General features: G+C 36.0%; 1 protein-coding gene across 11 annotated transcripts in view; it reads left to right on the plus strand.

Moving 5' to 3' along the window:
- Window positions 1-14,557, plus strand: part of Arb2a (ARB2 cotranscriptional regulator A) — a 437,422-nt gene that overhangs the window by 316,652 nt on the left and 106,213 nt on the right. Inside the window, exon 11 of one of the 11 annotated variants that reach the window (XM_013071104.3) lies at window positions 1,629-6,438. The exons of the other annotated variants lie outside the window; for them this stretch is intronic. Coding sequence (XP_012926558.1) covers window positions 1,629-1,642 — 14 coding nt within the window. The 3' untranslated portion in view covers window positions 1,643-6,438. Of the gene's footprint in view, window positions 1-1,628; window positions 6,439-14,557 lie in introns of those variants that run through there. 11 annotated transcript variants of the gene reach the window in all.

Genomic DNA, 14,557 nt, shown 5'->3' on the forward strand with positions numbered 1-14,557 from the left:
CCAATAAAAGAATTTAAGAAAAAAAAAAAGGAAGGCAATTTGGTAATTCATCTCGAAAGAGTTTAAAATGTACAGTCCCTTTGGGGTATCGTTTCAAATTTTAAGAATTTTTGTCTCGCAAGCTCAAGGCCCTGAGTTCGATCCCTGGTACCTCAAAAAAAGAAAGAATTTTTATAAGAAAATAATTATGTGAAAATTTAACAGTAAAGTTGGTCATTACGGCATTTTAAAAAATAAAACAGCAAGACCAACATATGCGTTCAGTAAAGGATTAAATAAAATGAAATCCCATATACCTTTAAAACTATTATAGGAGGGGCAGGGGATTTAGCTCAGTGGTTCCGGCACCTGCCTGGCCAGGGCAAGGTCCTGAGTTCAATCCCTGGTACCAAAAAAAAAAAAATTCCAAATCTATTATAGGACCATAATTCTTGATAGACAGAAAGTTCAGAGTAAATCGTTGAATAAGGCAAAAGATCTTATTAAATTTTACCATTTTGATACCATTTTTAAAGAAACAATTTACTACATGGCCAAAAGAAAATATATATAGATAAATACATAGATATATAATTGGACACACATGCTCTTAGAATTCCTGCTGTATATGAAAGTTATATAATTTAGTCCAAGAAATATTTTTTTAAATCATTTAATTGTCTCTAAAATACTAATTTCTCATTTCAAATCAATATTTAAAATTCTAAATATAACCACATTATAAGAGAATGACAGTTCTCTAAATGGACAAATACTGGGAAAGAAAGATAATGCTAAAAATTAGGATTTGAATTATTTTGTTAAGGATCAGATGCCCATTAATGTTAAAGAGCTGAGAGTAGCACAGTAAGTGAAGACACCTGCCATATGTCTGTTTTCCCGCACAACATGGTAATTTACAATTGGACTTAGGCTGTTTATGTACCTCTATGTAGTTAACCCATATTTAGAATATAATATAGACCCAAATCATTTTCATGTTTCTGAGTGTTTATTTTCCAATTTGAAAAAGCACTTGAAAAATAGCAAAATCCTGACATTAACACAGCAGACTCTTCCTTGCTTGTCATTTTGGAGGAAACCAGATGAATATAAATGAAATGTATGGATCTTGGAGTCAGAAAGGAGGGTCAGTTCCTGTGCGTACATCCCCAGCCAGTTGAGATGAACTGTCATGGAGTAGTGAATCCGCCCTAGTGCCTAGTAAAATCCTTAAAGTAAGGCCTACACATTTCCACGGCTAATCCATGAAGAGAACCACTGCAGGAAGCCTTGGGAGAAACTGCGCAGTTTTTCATCATAGGTTAGTTGGACAGCCACTTTTTACCCTGCTCTGAATTCTGCTGAGATCAGACTTGACTACTTTGCCCTTGAACTTGGACCTGTTAGGTATTTCTTCCTGTACTTTCCCATAGAATGACAGAACTCAAACCAGTTTCAGTTATTTCTATTGACTCTTCTACTGACTGCCAAAGACTTGAGATGAAAAAGGAAAAATTGGGGTCTTCTTGGGAAATTACTACATTTCAAATTCAGTATTCCTTTCTAAACTACACAGTCTATGTGTCATTTCTTCAAATGAATAACTAAATGTAATATTTAACAACTAGTCCTCTTTTCCCTTCCAGACTCCCTGGTATAGAACCTCTTCCGGGACTGGATAAAGCGGCCAAGGCAGTATGGAAGACACGTTAAGATGACTTACTATAGGACAGATGATAATGTTTCTGGGACAGCTTTAAAACTTTGAATGTTGTTAAGTAGTTTAAAATCTTAACATGAACTTTCTTGATTGAGAATTTATCTTGCTATACCGCTGTATTCATTTTCTAGGACTGCCACACAAAGTCCCAGAGGATAATTTGTTTGACCAACAGAAATGTATTTTCACACAGTTCTAGGGGCCAGAAGTATGTGATCGTGATGTGGGCAGTGAGTGCCTTTTGAGAGCGGCAAGGGAAGGATCTGTGCCATCCTACCTGCAGACGCCCGTCTTACCCCAGCTCTTCACACTGCCTTCCTCCTGAATGTGTCTGTGTCCACACTTCTTCTGTTCATAGGGACATCAGTCATACTGACTTACAGCCCACCCTAATGACCTTAATTACCTCTGTAAACATCCTGTCTCCAAATACAGTCAGTCACACTCTGAGCTACTAAAAGACTTCAACATAGGAATTTTTGTGTGTAACTTACTTAGCCCATAACATCAGCCTAATGAAAATCATGAAAATCTAAAATAACTTCAAATATTTGTTAATGTAATCATCGAACAAGTAATTGAGTACTCTGTGTAGCAGGTAGTGTCCTCGGTGCTAAGATGCACTGGAAACCAAAAACAGCTTAAAGTCTGGTGAAGCATCCAGATCTTCAGTAAACATGTGATTGTAACTTATAGTAAGTATGCTATGGTAGGGACAGGGTAAGGTATTGGGCAGTTTTCTTCAGATTTCTGTTTATATCCCTTGAGCTGTAATATGTAAGTATTCCTTCTAATAATATCAATTAATAACTAATATTGTAAACCAGGGGGACCTGCAGAAGAATTATGGCCTTGTAGTGAAGGTGAGAGGCATTTATTTCTGGGTTCAAATCCCACTTGAATAACTTACTGTCTCTGTTATTTTGAGTGAGTTACTTCTTTCAGCCTTGGCTTCTCATCTCTCCAATATTTCTAGCAAACCAGAGGATAAGAAGTTATGTAAGGATAAAATTCAGGAATATAGAAAGAAATCCTTTGGACTTCTCTTTTACATGTGAACCATTCTGCTTTTCTTCATTGTACTACCACCATACCTTGTCTATGCTTTATTTGTAGCTCAGAAATTACTCTTTTGCATACCTAGGAACTGTTAAGAAGGTACTTAACAATTTTTAGCCAAAATTGAGTAAATCGAAGAGCAGAAAAGTTAGAGATACTAATCTCAGTTACCAGCAAACTTACCACTGATATTGGGAGATGACTTGAAGGATTATAATAATTGGAATGCAATGATAAAGTCCATTTTCTTACCTGTAGGGTGACAGCTAGGTAAAGAAACACATGACAAGGTTTTGATTTGAAGGATTTATATTTAAAACTTTTTAAAAACCACATAGCATTTTATAATTAAAAAGAATGACCTCTGAGTTTGTTTACAGCCTATAATAATTGCCTGTGTCTCCATGAGTAAAAATAAAACCGTGTACCACAGGTTGAATGTGCAGGTTAAGAGGATATATAGTTCTTAGGGTAAGGTGACACTGCTTCTCATACTGTGATTCCATATAACCTTGCCTTTCTTGTTGCCTGCTTTTCAGTCGTCTCTCCCAAATGTAGACCTGATATTGTTTCCTCATTGCATGTCGCTATAGATTGACTGTGGAAGGCCCATGTGTTAGAGGCTTGGTCTCCAGCTTGGCACTAGTAGGAGGTGGTGGAGACTTTAGGAGGGCCTAGTGGGAGGCCTTCAGGTCATCAGGGGTGGACTCTTGAAAGAACAGTGGGACCTGCACCATTTCCCCTTCTGCTTTTCACATCCTGGCAATGAGGTGAGCAGCTTTGCCCCCCACCATGATTTGCTGCTTCACTGCAGATCCAAAACCAATGAGCCAACTAATGTGGACTGAAATCTCCAAACCTGTGGGCCAAAATAAACCTTTCCTTTTTGTAAGTTAATTATCTTGGTTTTAGTTAACAGTAACAGAAAGCTGACTAGTATAGATATCCACCGTCTAGCTTTTCTACAGCTTACTGTATCCATCTGCTGCAGATTAGGTAACTTAAACAACAGAATTCTGTGACCTGGTTTTGAATATAGGATGTCTAAGGTCAAGTGTGGGCAGGGGTGGTTCCTTATGAGTACTGTGAAGGAAGGATCTGTTCTAGCCCTCTCTCTTTTGCTTGTAGATGGCCCTCTCTCTCTCTGTCACTGCCTCCCTCCCTCTCCCCCCCATCATCTTTCTTCCTTGAGTGTTTGTGTCCATATTTCTCCTTTGTATAAGGGTATGAGTCATATCAGTATTTCTAATGACTGGCCCAAGTTAATGATTTCCTTCAAACTCCATTCCCTCTCTAAAGTTTTTATTTCCAAATAAGGTCACATTCTAAGGTGTTGGAGCATAGGACTTTCAACATAAGTTTTGAGGGGATACAATTCAGCCCATATCACCTACCGCTTATGATATAGAGAAAATACAAGGGAATGATGAGGAATAGGTGTAGGAAGTCAGGGAGATTTTTGTCAGTGTCCCCCACTCCCCACAAAGGAGGTAAATAAGAGGTAGTGTAGTTTAAAAAAAAAAAGATGGTCACTTAGGTCAAATAGTCCTTGATCCATATCTTGTCTCTGTCACCAGTCCAGGATTATCATCTTAGGAGAATTTTAGGAAAATAAGATTTCTTCTCTCCCAATCAATAACATTGTGGGATTAAGAATCACACTGGCTACTTATTTCTGTTTTGGGAGCAGGACATTTGAACTTGGTGAGATCCAGAGGCATTATTTTAGGAAGAAAATTTTGGATGTTTTGTTACAGATACGATTCTTAATTCCCCCCCCCCCCAAAAAAATGTTATGTGAACCTGTGTAGAGAGCCCTGTCACTTGCTAAGCACTGTCAGCCACTAATTTCATCAAGCTAATGTAACAGGACATTCAAGTGACTCACCTTTAATTTGTTGTGACTGTGTTGTATTTACAAAAAGCAGAGCTAAAACGGCAGAGAGCAAATGTTTAGACAATGATTGTTTTCATAAACAGTTTTAAGAATATTGCTAAATCTAAATAGACAAGTAAGTTTTTTAAATATAACTTTAAATCATTCCTTACATAATAACCTGCCATTAAACACATACAGATGTTGTAAATGATCACATTTCATACATTTTTATAGCACTAATCTACTGACTAAATATATGTTACCTTTGAGATTTAAACTAAAGAGTAGAGATAGGAAAAAACTTCCTATACAGGAATTTATTGTATTGTTCCTTACTCTCCTGAAGAGGCAGTCATAGTAACACCATCAGTAAAAATGAATGTTTTGCTACTTGGATGTCACATCATTAAAGTAGTTAATCTACAGCCATAAATTTTTGTCTCCCAGGCTAAGAAATTTTAAATAATATACTAACAAAAATGTAACACTTTTCAATGATAAGTGAAAGAATCTTTATCCTTTTTTTTGAGGTTCCAGAAATGACGCACTCCATAAAAAATTGTATCATTTTTATTTTTAAACTGAGTGCTTGCATTAGTCAGTAAACAATTTATTTGCTGAAGATCCTCTGTGCACACATACATACCATGTGAATGTTAAACAGAAGGTGCTTGAGTTGGTGAGATTTCAATATTTGCTTACAGTTGATCCAGTGATGTTGCAGTTGAAAAAAAACCATATATAAATGAAATACCATTTTCTACTAAGAGGCAAGTCTAGAGTTTCAGCCATTGTTCTAATGAGGATAGTCACTCAGTGGAACATCTTATAAATCTGTAGCATGTTTTCCTCCATATGTACTCTGGCTTTCCATAAAATTACCTGTGCTCATCACAAATACGTGTTTATATTTAATTATACTATCTAACGGTACATATTTTTATATTTCTAATTTTCCTACAAGTACTATTAAATTTGGAAAACTACATATAAGTAGTGACTTGATTTCTCACATTATTCATCTAAAAATATGTGCATATATATCTCGATATTTATAGCTTTAAAATATTATGTAACATATAAGCTACATAGACCATTGGTAGTATCCAGAACATGACAAGGAAAATGATAACACCCAGCATAGCAGTTTTGGCCATTTCCCAGACATCCTTGCCCTGGCCCCAAACCACTTCCTCCAGGGCCTGCCTCCTCACATTTTCATATGCAGCAATATTATACCCTTGACAGAATACTTAAGATGTGCCTGTTAAGGGCTAGGTACAGAAGATTCAGAATTAGACGAGGTGCACATAAGCTAGGTAGAGGAAAGGAGGGAGAAAATCAAGGATCCCTTCACCAAGTGACCAGGGTTGAGGAATGGACAAATGAATGACACAGAGAAGGGGGCAAATAATTGAGGGGAGAGAGAGAAAGAGAGACAGACACAGAAAGAGACAGAGACATACTTGAGAACAGGGAGTCAGTTAAGCTAAGACTTGAAAGAGAACTGGGAAGTGTTAAACGGAGAGAGTGAGGAGAAAGAGAAAAAAAACTGAAGGTCAGGAATTGGAGGGACAATAAAGGAAGCTTGACTGCAGATCTGGGCTGTGATTAGTTGCTGCAACTGAAAGCTAATGTGGTGGTTCAAGTGCTGACACCCAAGCCAAAAAGTTATGTGGCTTTTAGTACACAATTATGTGAACCTTCCGAGATGCATTAGGAGAAATATTTTCCTAACATTGTATTGCAAGATTAATATATCAATCTTAAGACATTAAATAAAACAACAGGTAATTTCTTTGTTTGTAATATTTTTATGTCCTTGTCACTTAAAATACAAAATCATCTTCATGCGCCTTGTTCTTATATTGACTTATATCAGATAGCCTAAGTCATAATTCTAAGTTCCAAGCTTCTGAAGACCTTGCTTCCAGGAACTAAAATAATTTAATACTGACATAAGACGTTCTGAGGGTTTACTGTGGCACTGTGGATCAGCAAATCCAGAGATCCACTGCTCCTGTTTTTCTCGAGAGTCAATTCTTTCTACCAGGTTTTAGCAAAGTGCTGTTAATCGGTTAAGTGTATAATAATATAAAGAAACCACTGGATAGGGTTTGGTAATTGAGCAAAAACAGAAAGCACCAAAACGGTGACTTGAGTAGAGGTCTAATTGCCTTTGTTTGTAAAAACATACATGTGATCAGAAACCCAGTGGACTCTCATGGAACACAGTCATATGGCTTCTGCTGTGGCTCATTCTAGGAGAGAATCCCTAGGGTGACACTGGAGAGAGAACAGGTATCAGTAAATTTACAGGCCAAAAAGTCAGCTTAAAGCAAATAGTTAATTAAGGGTGGTGTTTTATTCTCATATGAAATGAAAGTGGTTGATATACTCCTGTACAGAGTCGTACTGAGACAGCCAGGTGTGTGCGCGCGCGCGCACTCACACACACACACACACACACACACACACTGGCACACACCTTTATAGCAGTCAATTGAAAAGACTGGACAAGGCATAAAGAAAAAGAAGTACTTCATGTTCTTTGTGAAATGAGAAACTTACATACACATCTTTAGTTATTAATAAGCCCAATGCTGTGTCCATTTATGAATATTAAAATGCCTTAAGTCATAATTAATCCTTATGAAACTTTCTAACACTACTCTCAGTGTCCATGCATTAAGTTCGAAGATTAATTTTTTCCAAAATTCACAGACTCATTGGTGTCAGAGGCCATCAACAAACACGTGTGTCTTGATATCATGCCTTGTCTTTAAATACAAGTGACAGTTTTAGTGTACATCTATTTTTATTAACATATTACTAGTACATATTAATTGGGCTTAATTTGATATTTCCCTAGCATGCATATAGCATGCATTGATCAAAACCAACCTCATTTTTTACAGCCTCCCTCTCTGCTACTCCTTTTCAAGCAGTAATAACAACTATTCTACTTTCATGTCAACTTTTCTTAGCTTCCACATATGAGCCACATGTGTACAGTACTTGTCTTTCTGTGTCTGGTTTATTTCACTTGACATGATGTTCTCCATTTCCATCCATTTTGCTGCAAATGATAAGGTTCTGTTCTTCTTTATCGCTGAATAATACACCATTGTGTATATATATTACATTGTCTTTATTATTCATGATAAAACTATTTCTCATGAATATCTGTTGCTTCTGAAAATCCCCAAAATGTATAATGAAATATGTATAATGTGTTAGGTGAATAACTTTGAGACGTCTGCTCAAGGTGGTGGGCTCATGTTTAATGCATTCCACTGGACATTTGCCTTTGCAGATCCCTGCGACAGACATAACAGCCCAATGGTGCATAGCCTAATAGCTTAAGGTTTCTAAAAGTTAACTGTGTTGGAATTTAGTAAGAATATTTAGAAAACAAAAGCTAAACCCCTGAGAACTCTTAGATTTCTTTTTGAAGTTATTTGTAACTCAACTTGAGGTAGAATATACATTTACAACTACTGAAACTGATTTATCAGCCATCTGGTATAGAAGTCTATGATTCTGAAGTAGATCTAAATATTAGCTCAGTGGCCTTGGTCATTTTTGCTGTGCTTGTTTTTTATCATGTGAATCCTGAGGCCTTCTCTGTTGAGGGCCAGCCTGCAGAAGTATTCATTTCTGGAAGTATCTGCAACCCTGAGGGGGAGCCCACTGATCGACCCACCAGTATCCCGAGATGACTTAATGGAATCTGTACCATAGACCAGTTTTGACCTGTAAGCATATAGAAATTCAAGGGAGAGCCACTGATATATTTGAGTGTCCTGGTATTTACTGTCTCTCTAGATCATACTTTCATTTGGTAACTATCTTTTAAGAAATAATGGTAGAAAACAAAAAAGAAATAATGGTAGAATACAGTAGACCCTTGACTTACAAACTCAATTCGTTCACTAGGGGTGGTTGTAACTCAAGTTGGTCAACTGCCTCCAGAGTCTCTCTCCTGTATAATTTTAGGCCACATTTTCTTCCAGGCAGATCTCAGTGTCCTTAGAAAGACTCTGGCCCAGGATTTCTCAGTTAACCCCACACAGGAAGGGATGTTGTAATGTTCTTCCAGAACTCTTTAAGTGTTAAATCTTTATCTGAGGCCATCTGGAAGCACAGGTGGCCAGCATTCAGGTCGTAACTCAAGATTTTATATGTAAGTTACAACTAAAATTCTGCTGGTAACCCAACTTGTTCATATGTCAGGCCAGTCATAACTCGAGGCTCCAATGTATAATAATCAGTTTTATAGAGAGTCTTCAGGATTAGCAAGGTACTTTTATTTGTCATTTGTTCTTTTGCTTCTAGCAAAATAATCCTTAAAATTTCACCAATAAATATATTTGTTTTATTTGTAAATTTTAATAAAAATAGAAATCCTTAGCCTATTTGTTATTATGTAGGTTCTTACTATCTTCATATTTTATTTCTTTTTCTATAATTCTTATCTTCTAGTTTTCATTTTCCATATTATTTCATCAGATATGATTTTTTTGGACTCTGCCTTAAATCTCTTTTAGAAAAAATAGAGATATTAAAAAATTAATAAATTTTTTAAGTTAATCAAAATTACTCTATCAGCTACTGTTCCTCATCTTCTATCCTCAGAAAAGATAGAAAACATAGATTAATACTTTATGTACAATAAGATCACTTAATAGCACCCAGTGATTATGTTTCAAAATCAGATTGCTCACCCCAAAACAATGGATAATTATCCATTTAGATATATTGATGGACATGCCAATTGATTATAAAATATTGAGTATCATCGAGTACAGGACAATCTTAATTAGCCAAAGTCTGGATACATCTTTCAGCCAGTGTGACATGAAAACATTATGTTATACCTTTAATTTGCAGTGGTTTTTTTTCTAAATGGCAAATAAGTAATGATGAATCTTAAAATCAGCAAGTCTTGGATCTGATGACACACAGTGCCCTAATTAAGCATTATACGTCTTCGTTTTCCCAGGGTTTCACAAGTCAAATTTCTGTTGGTCAGTATCTTTAAAAATACTAGAGTTGACTTAAGGATTCCCTTTTGTAAAGCACAGTTTCTTTTTATAATGTTAATACAGTAATTAGTTCCTAATGTATCAGTTTTGTAAAAATCAGATTTTCATAATTCTATTTCTTAACTGGGAATACCATTAGAGTAATAAATTCCATTCAGCCATTGTTTTCGGGTTTTTATGCACACAAAAACGCCCCATATTATTTACATATTAGTACTTTATTTTTAAAATTTAGAAGAAACTTTGTTTCATTCAAAGCAAAAATAACACGATGCTGAAAACCTGCAGTTGTTATATGTAAAGAGTTTACATTAATCTTGATAATTCAGTTATGACTCTTGCTCTCAATCTCTTTGGTATGTTTCTGTTCTGATTTAGTGCCTTGTTTAAAGATTAATGCTACGGGGTAATTTACCGCAGCTTTACAGATGGTATTCGAATCTTTGTAAATGGGCGTTGGAATCCTTTGCCCAACTCCAGTCGTGGGTTAACATAATGTAAATGTTGAATTTAAAACAGTTCTAAAAGAGTGTGATAGAATTTTCAGTATCCCATTCTAAAAACCATAAATTTTGAAGAGATTTCATGGGCTAAATATTTTAATATTGCTTGAAATATAACTAGCTCCTTGTGTTTAAAATCACTGGCCCCTATAGATTGAAAATAAACATAAAAGATAAAATGTATTACCTTTTTTAAAAAACCGTTCTAAAGTTATAGTCACAGGAGTTAGTTCTTACTTTTACACTTCCTTTATGAAATGCTTTATAAAATCCACAAACACACATTGCTTTTAGCGTCTTTCCTTTGATGTCCATACAAGACCCATTCAAAATTGGAGGTAAGTGCTCCTGATGTGCACAACAGAATTTGTCTGAAGTTATTTGAAGCTATTAGAGATAACCTTTCTCTGTCTGTCTTTTTTTGAGGTGAACTGGTACCAACAATACCAGTTAAGCTGTAATTAGTGTAACTAACAACTAATATAAGAGAGCAGACTAAAGGTCGCCCTTAAGAATTTAAAGGTATTAACAGGTTAAGGTTGTAGGGCATCCTATCCCCCAGCTTAATCTGTTGCCTCCACTGGTGAGATTTGTTGGAGTCATCAGTGCCCTTTAACCCTGAGGTGTGACTCTCATAATTTATTGGTCACATGCCAAGTTCCTCTTTTCTGTCTAGTGAGATGACTTTGGGAAAGGCAGATTCATTTTGAAGTTCCTGTTACTAATGCCTGCAGATTTTCAACCTTTTAATGTAAATGAAAGATTACACTTTAATTTGCCTTAATGTTCTTGTCCTACCAGCCTGAGACTACATTGAAATTGTCATTTTGCTACATTACTGAATATGATTTGTTGAGAACATTTAACATGTATTATAAGAGGAGTGCTTAAAATCTAACCATTAAATCAGATGTTGTGTAACTGATTCTAATACATACTAAATATTCCACTTTTTATGGGCTACTTCTTCAAATTTAATTGCCCAACAGTGGCTTTTGTTTATGTTTACAGCCAACTCCAATGCACTTAATGTATAAGAATGTAACCGAGGAATAACTTTTTGTTTTCCTGAGGTGTCTTTAACCCTTCTCTTCTAGAAACTGGATTGGCTTTTTCCACATCTTATAATGTGATACCAACACATCAACAAGAGGAATGCTCTATAACTTTAATCATTTTTTCCTTTTCCCATTGAAGTCTCACATATATGATTGTTTCTTTAGTTTCTATCTAGAATAAATGAGAAAAAAATGTTCTTTTTGAATAGGCAGTAAGATAGCACTAGTGAGAAATAATCAAAAGGAAACATATTCCCTTTCAATTCTTTTATTATTATCTCAGTCTCAGGCTATTGTGATTATTATAGTTTTGTTTTGTTTTGAACCCCTAGGGATTGAACTTAGTGTGCTCTACCACTGCTACAATCCCCGCTCTTTTTATTTTGAGACAGGGTCTCTCGAATTTGCCCAGGATCACCTCGAACACAGAATCCTGCCTCACCTCCGGGGTAATGGAAGTACTGACTTGTACCACCACTCCCGGCAGTGCTTTGTTTTGTTTTGTTTTTAAACTACAAATTGTTATCCAAAACATAAATTGGGACAAATCACAGTAGCTGAACAAAGTTTTAAGATGGCAAACATCAAACTATGCAACACCAAAGAAAAAAATATTTAAAATTCAAGTTATCTTAAGGCTCTAGACACGTGAACACTTGAGTTGAAGAGCACAGATATAGAACCCATAGTTATCATTTAATTACTACAAGAAGTGAGTATGATGTATTCTTCCCAAGTGCTCCATCGCTCAGTATTTTATACACATACCACAGGTGGTGTACAGGTGAACTGGTTTTTTTTTAATAGGTCTTTGTTTTTTCTAATATGTCTTAGAAAAAGATGAATAACACGTGAAATCTATTTATGGACTAAATCCGCTTTATTATGACTTGAAACTGAGCAAAGTAAGTGAGAGATAAAGTAAATTGATATAAAGAAAGGCTAGAATGTCAGAGGTATAGCTTGGTGTTAGAGCGCTAACCTAGCCTGCACTGGGCCCTGGGTTAGGTCCCCGATACACAAAGAGAAAGGGCAAGGGGATATTTTAATAGTGCTGGCAGTTTCTGTATATGTCAAAATGCATAAAAGTTTTACAAAAATGACAAGTTAGGGAAATAATACTCTATCTAAACATGAAATTTCCATAATTTTTCTATTAGCCAAGAACTCACAAGATGTTTTACATTTCTGTGTATTGTCAATTGGTTGTAGTTTATTCACATGCGTGGTTGGCAGTTAGATCTTCTGTTTTTTAAGACAAGCCAGCTTTTCTGGACATCAGTCTTGGACTAGGTGGTGTCAGTGGCTCTTTCTTGTAAAGTTTTAACTGCCTGCACTAAGCTAATAAGTCCTCAAGGTTGAGGACTGTATCTGCATAACTCAATCGCAATAATACCTAACATAGTAACAAACACAAGTCAGCATCAGTCTGTGTCCTTACTGATTGATGTACAGTATTCAACTGAATCATTTAAGACTCTTTCTGCATATCCCTATGTTTATCCCAAACTAAGAATTTTTATTAGTGCATCAGTATTTAAAGAATTTTTAAAAATAAAGAACAGACCAGTGCTGCACTTAAAGTTCACACAGACATTGGTCTTTTTTCATGCTAGTTTCTTCAGCAATGGCACCAAGGACAGAATTGGAAAGTCTTATTTTTTCACCTTCCATACTGTCTTATGATTAACTGTGAGAGTAAGACATCAAAGCTGAACTGACTTCAAAGCCTGTAACACTTAGGGTTTCCAGCTATTCCTGTAACCAGCCGCTTCACTCAAACACCAATTCATCTCCCAGAGCTGCCTCCGTGGGTCCCGCCCCTCTGCTTTCTGCCTTCCCCTATTCCAAACCTATAAAGTTAAAAACACCCTTTAAACAGATCTTAAAGTTAAGCCAGTTGAGAGTTAGCATTTTCGCTTATTTCAAGATTTGCCATTGAAATAGGCCATATTTATTACTTATTTATTTACTTCTTCCAAAATTATGCCTTTTACCACCAGGCCTTGGAGTATGTTAATATTAAATTTAAGAGTTCTCAATATGTTCTCATTATGTTTATTATGTTTATGTTCAAAAATATACTATGTGCATATAGATAAGATTGCATCCAAAAATGAAAGATAAAATTATATGTGTGGTATTTAGTCCTGTAAATCATGAAGTAAAATGGAGGAAATTCAAAACATAGATTCTCAAATTGAAATACTTGACATGTACTTCTGGGGAAACACATGCTTTTCTCTTTTAAGAAAAATAAAAACATGTATATGTAGTTTTCTGACCATATGAAAATTAATATATTAATATTTGAGGTTGTTCTAGATGCTTAACTAAATAACTGCATTGTGACAAGGTATTAAAATAAGAGCCGGGGATTTAGCTCAGTGGCACCACGTGCCTGCCTTGCAAGCACAAGGTCGTGAGTTCAATCCCAGGTACCAAAAATAAAATAAAATTAAATTAAATTAAATTAAATATTAGATAAGCCTATTTCTTAAGAACCACAGAAGTATCACCAGTTGAAGACTTTCATTTTTTTCTTTTAATGGGCTCATTAAAATTATAAAATTATTTTCATTGAATTATTTGGTACAGTTGATGGTAGACATTCAGTACCATTGGAAAGAAGTAGCTCTTGACCTCTAATAGATGGCATCCGCATCTTAAATATGGCACCAAAAGAACTCACAAGAGACCTACTTAATGGTTTAGCTCTCCCCAACCCCAGACCAAATGAGGTTCTCAGTAGACATTATGACAAAGATTTTGAGTGCTGATTATGGAAATTAAATAGACTCAATATGATGAATGAATTGCGTCTTAGTTATTTTTCTCGTTACCAAGACAAAATACCTGACACCCAGAATTAAAGGAGGAAAGGTTTATTTTACTCACAGTTTGTGGGGGTTTAGATTCATATTTGGCTGGCTCCAAAGCAGGGTGGCATGGCGGAGGGGCATCACAGAGGAGAAACAGCTCATGGTGGACAGAGGCAACAAAGCAGCAGAGTCGTGAAGAAAGAGTAAGTGACAACCACAGCAGCCCTCTTTCTGCCTCTTCTATCCAGGCTACACGCCCTTAGGGCAGGCAGCACTTACACCCAGGGTGGGCCTTCCCATTGTCCACACTCAGAACTTTGCCAAACCAATCAGTGGACTAATTTAGTAATCACACACCCATAATCACACATCCCACACACAAAGCCGCACCTATGACCATATGAGGCTTCAGGGTGGTGGTGGGGTGGATATCTAGACAGAAGCCACAACAAATTCTTGTATAAATGAAATGGGCTTCATTGTAAA

This window comes from Heterocephalus glaber, unplaced genomic scaffold, assembly GCF_053883595.1.
Source record: "Heterocephalus glaber isolate CG9 unplaced genomic scaffold, H.glaber_assembly_v1.0 deba00001465, whole genome shotgun sequence".
NCBI lineage: Eukaryota > Metazoa > Chordata > Mammalia > Rodentia > Bathyergidae > Heterocephalus > Heterocephalus glaber.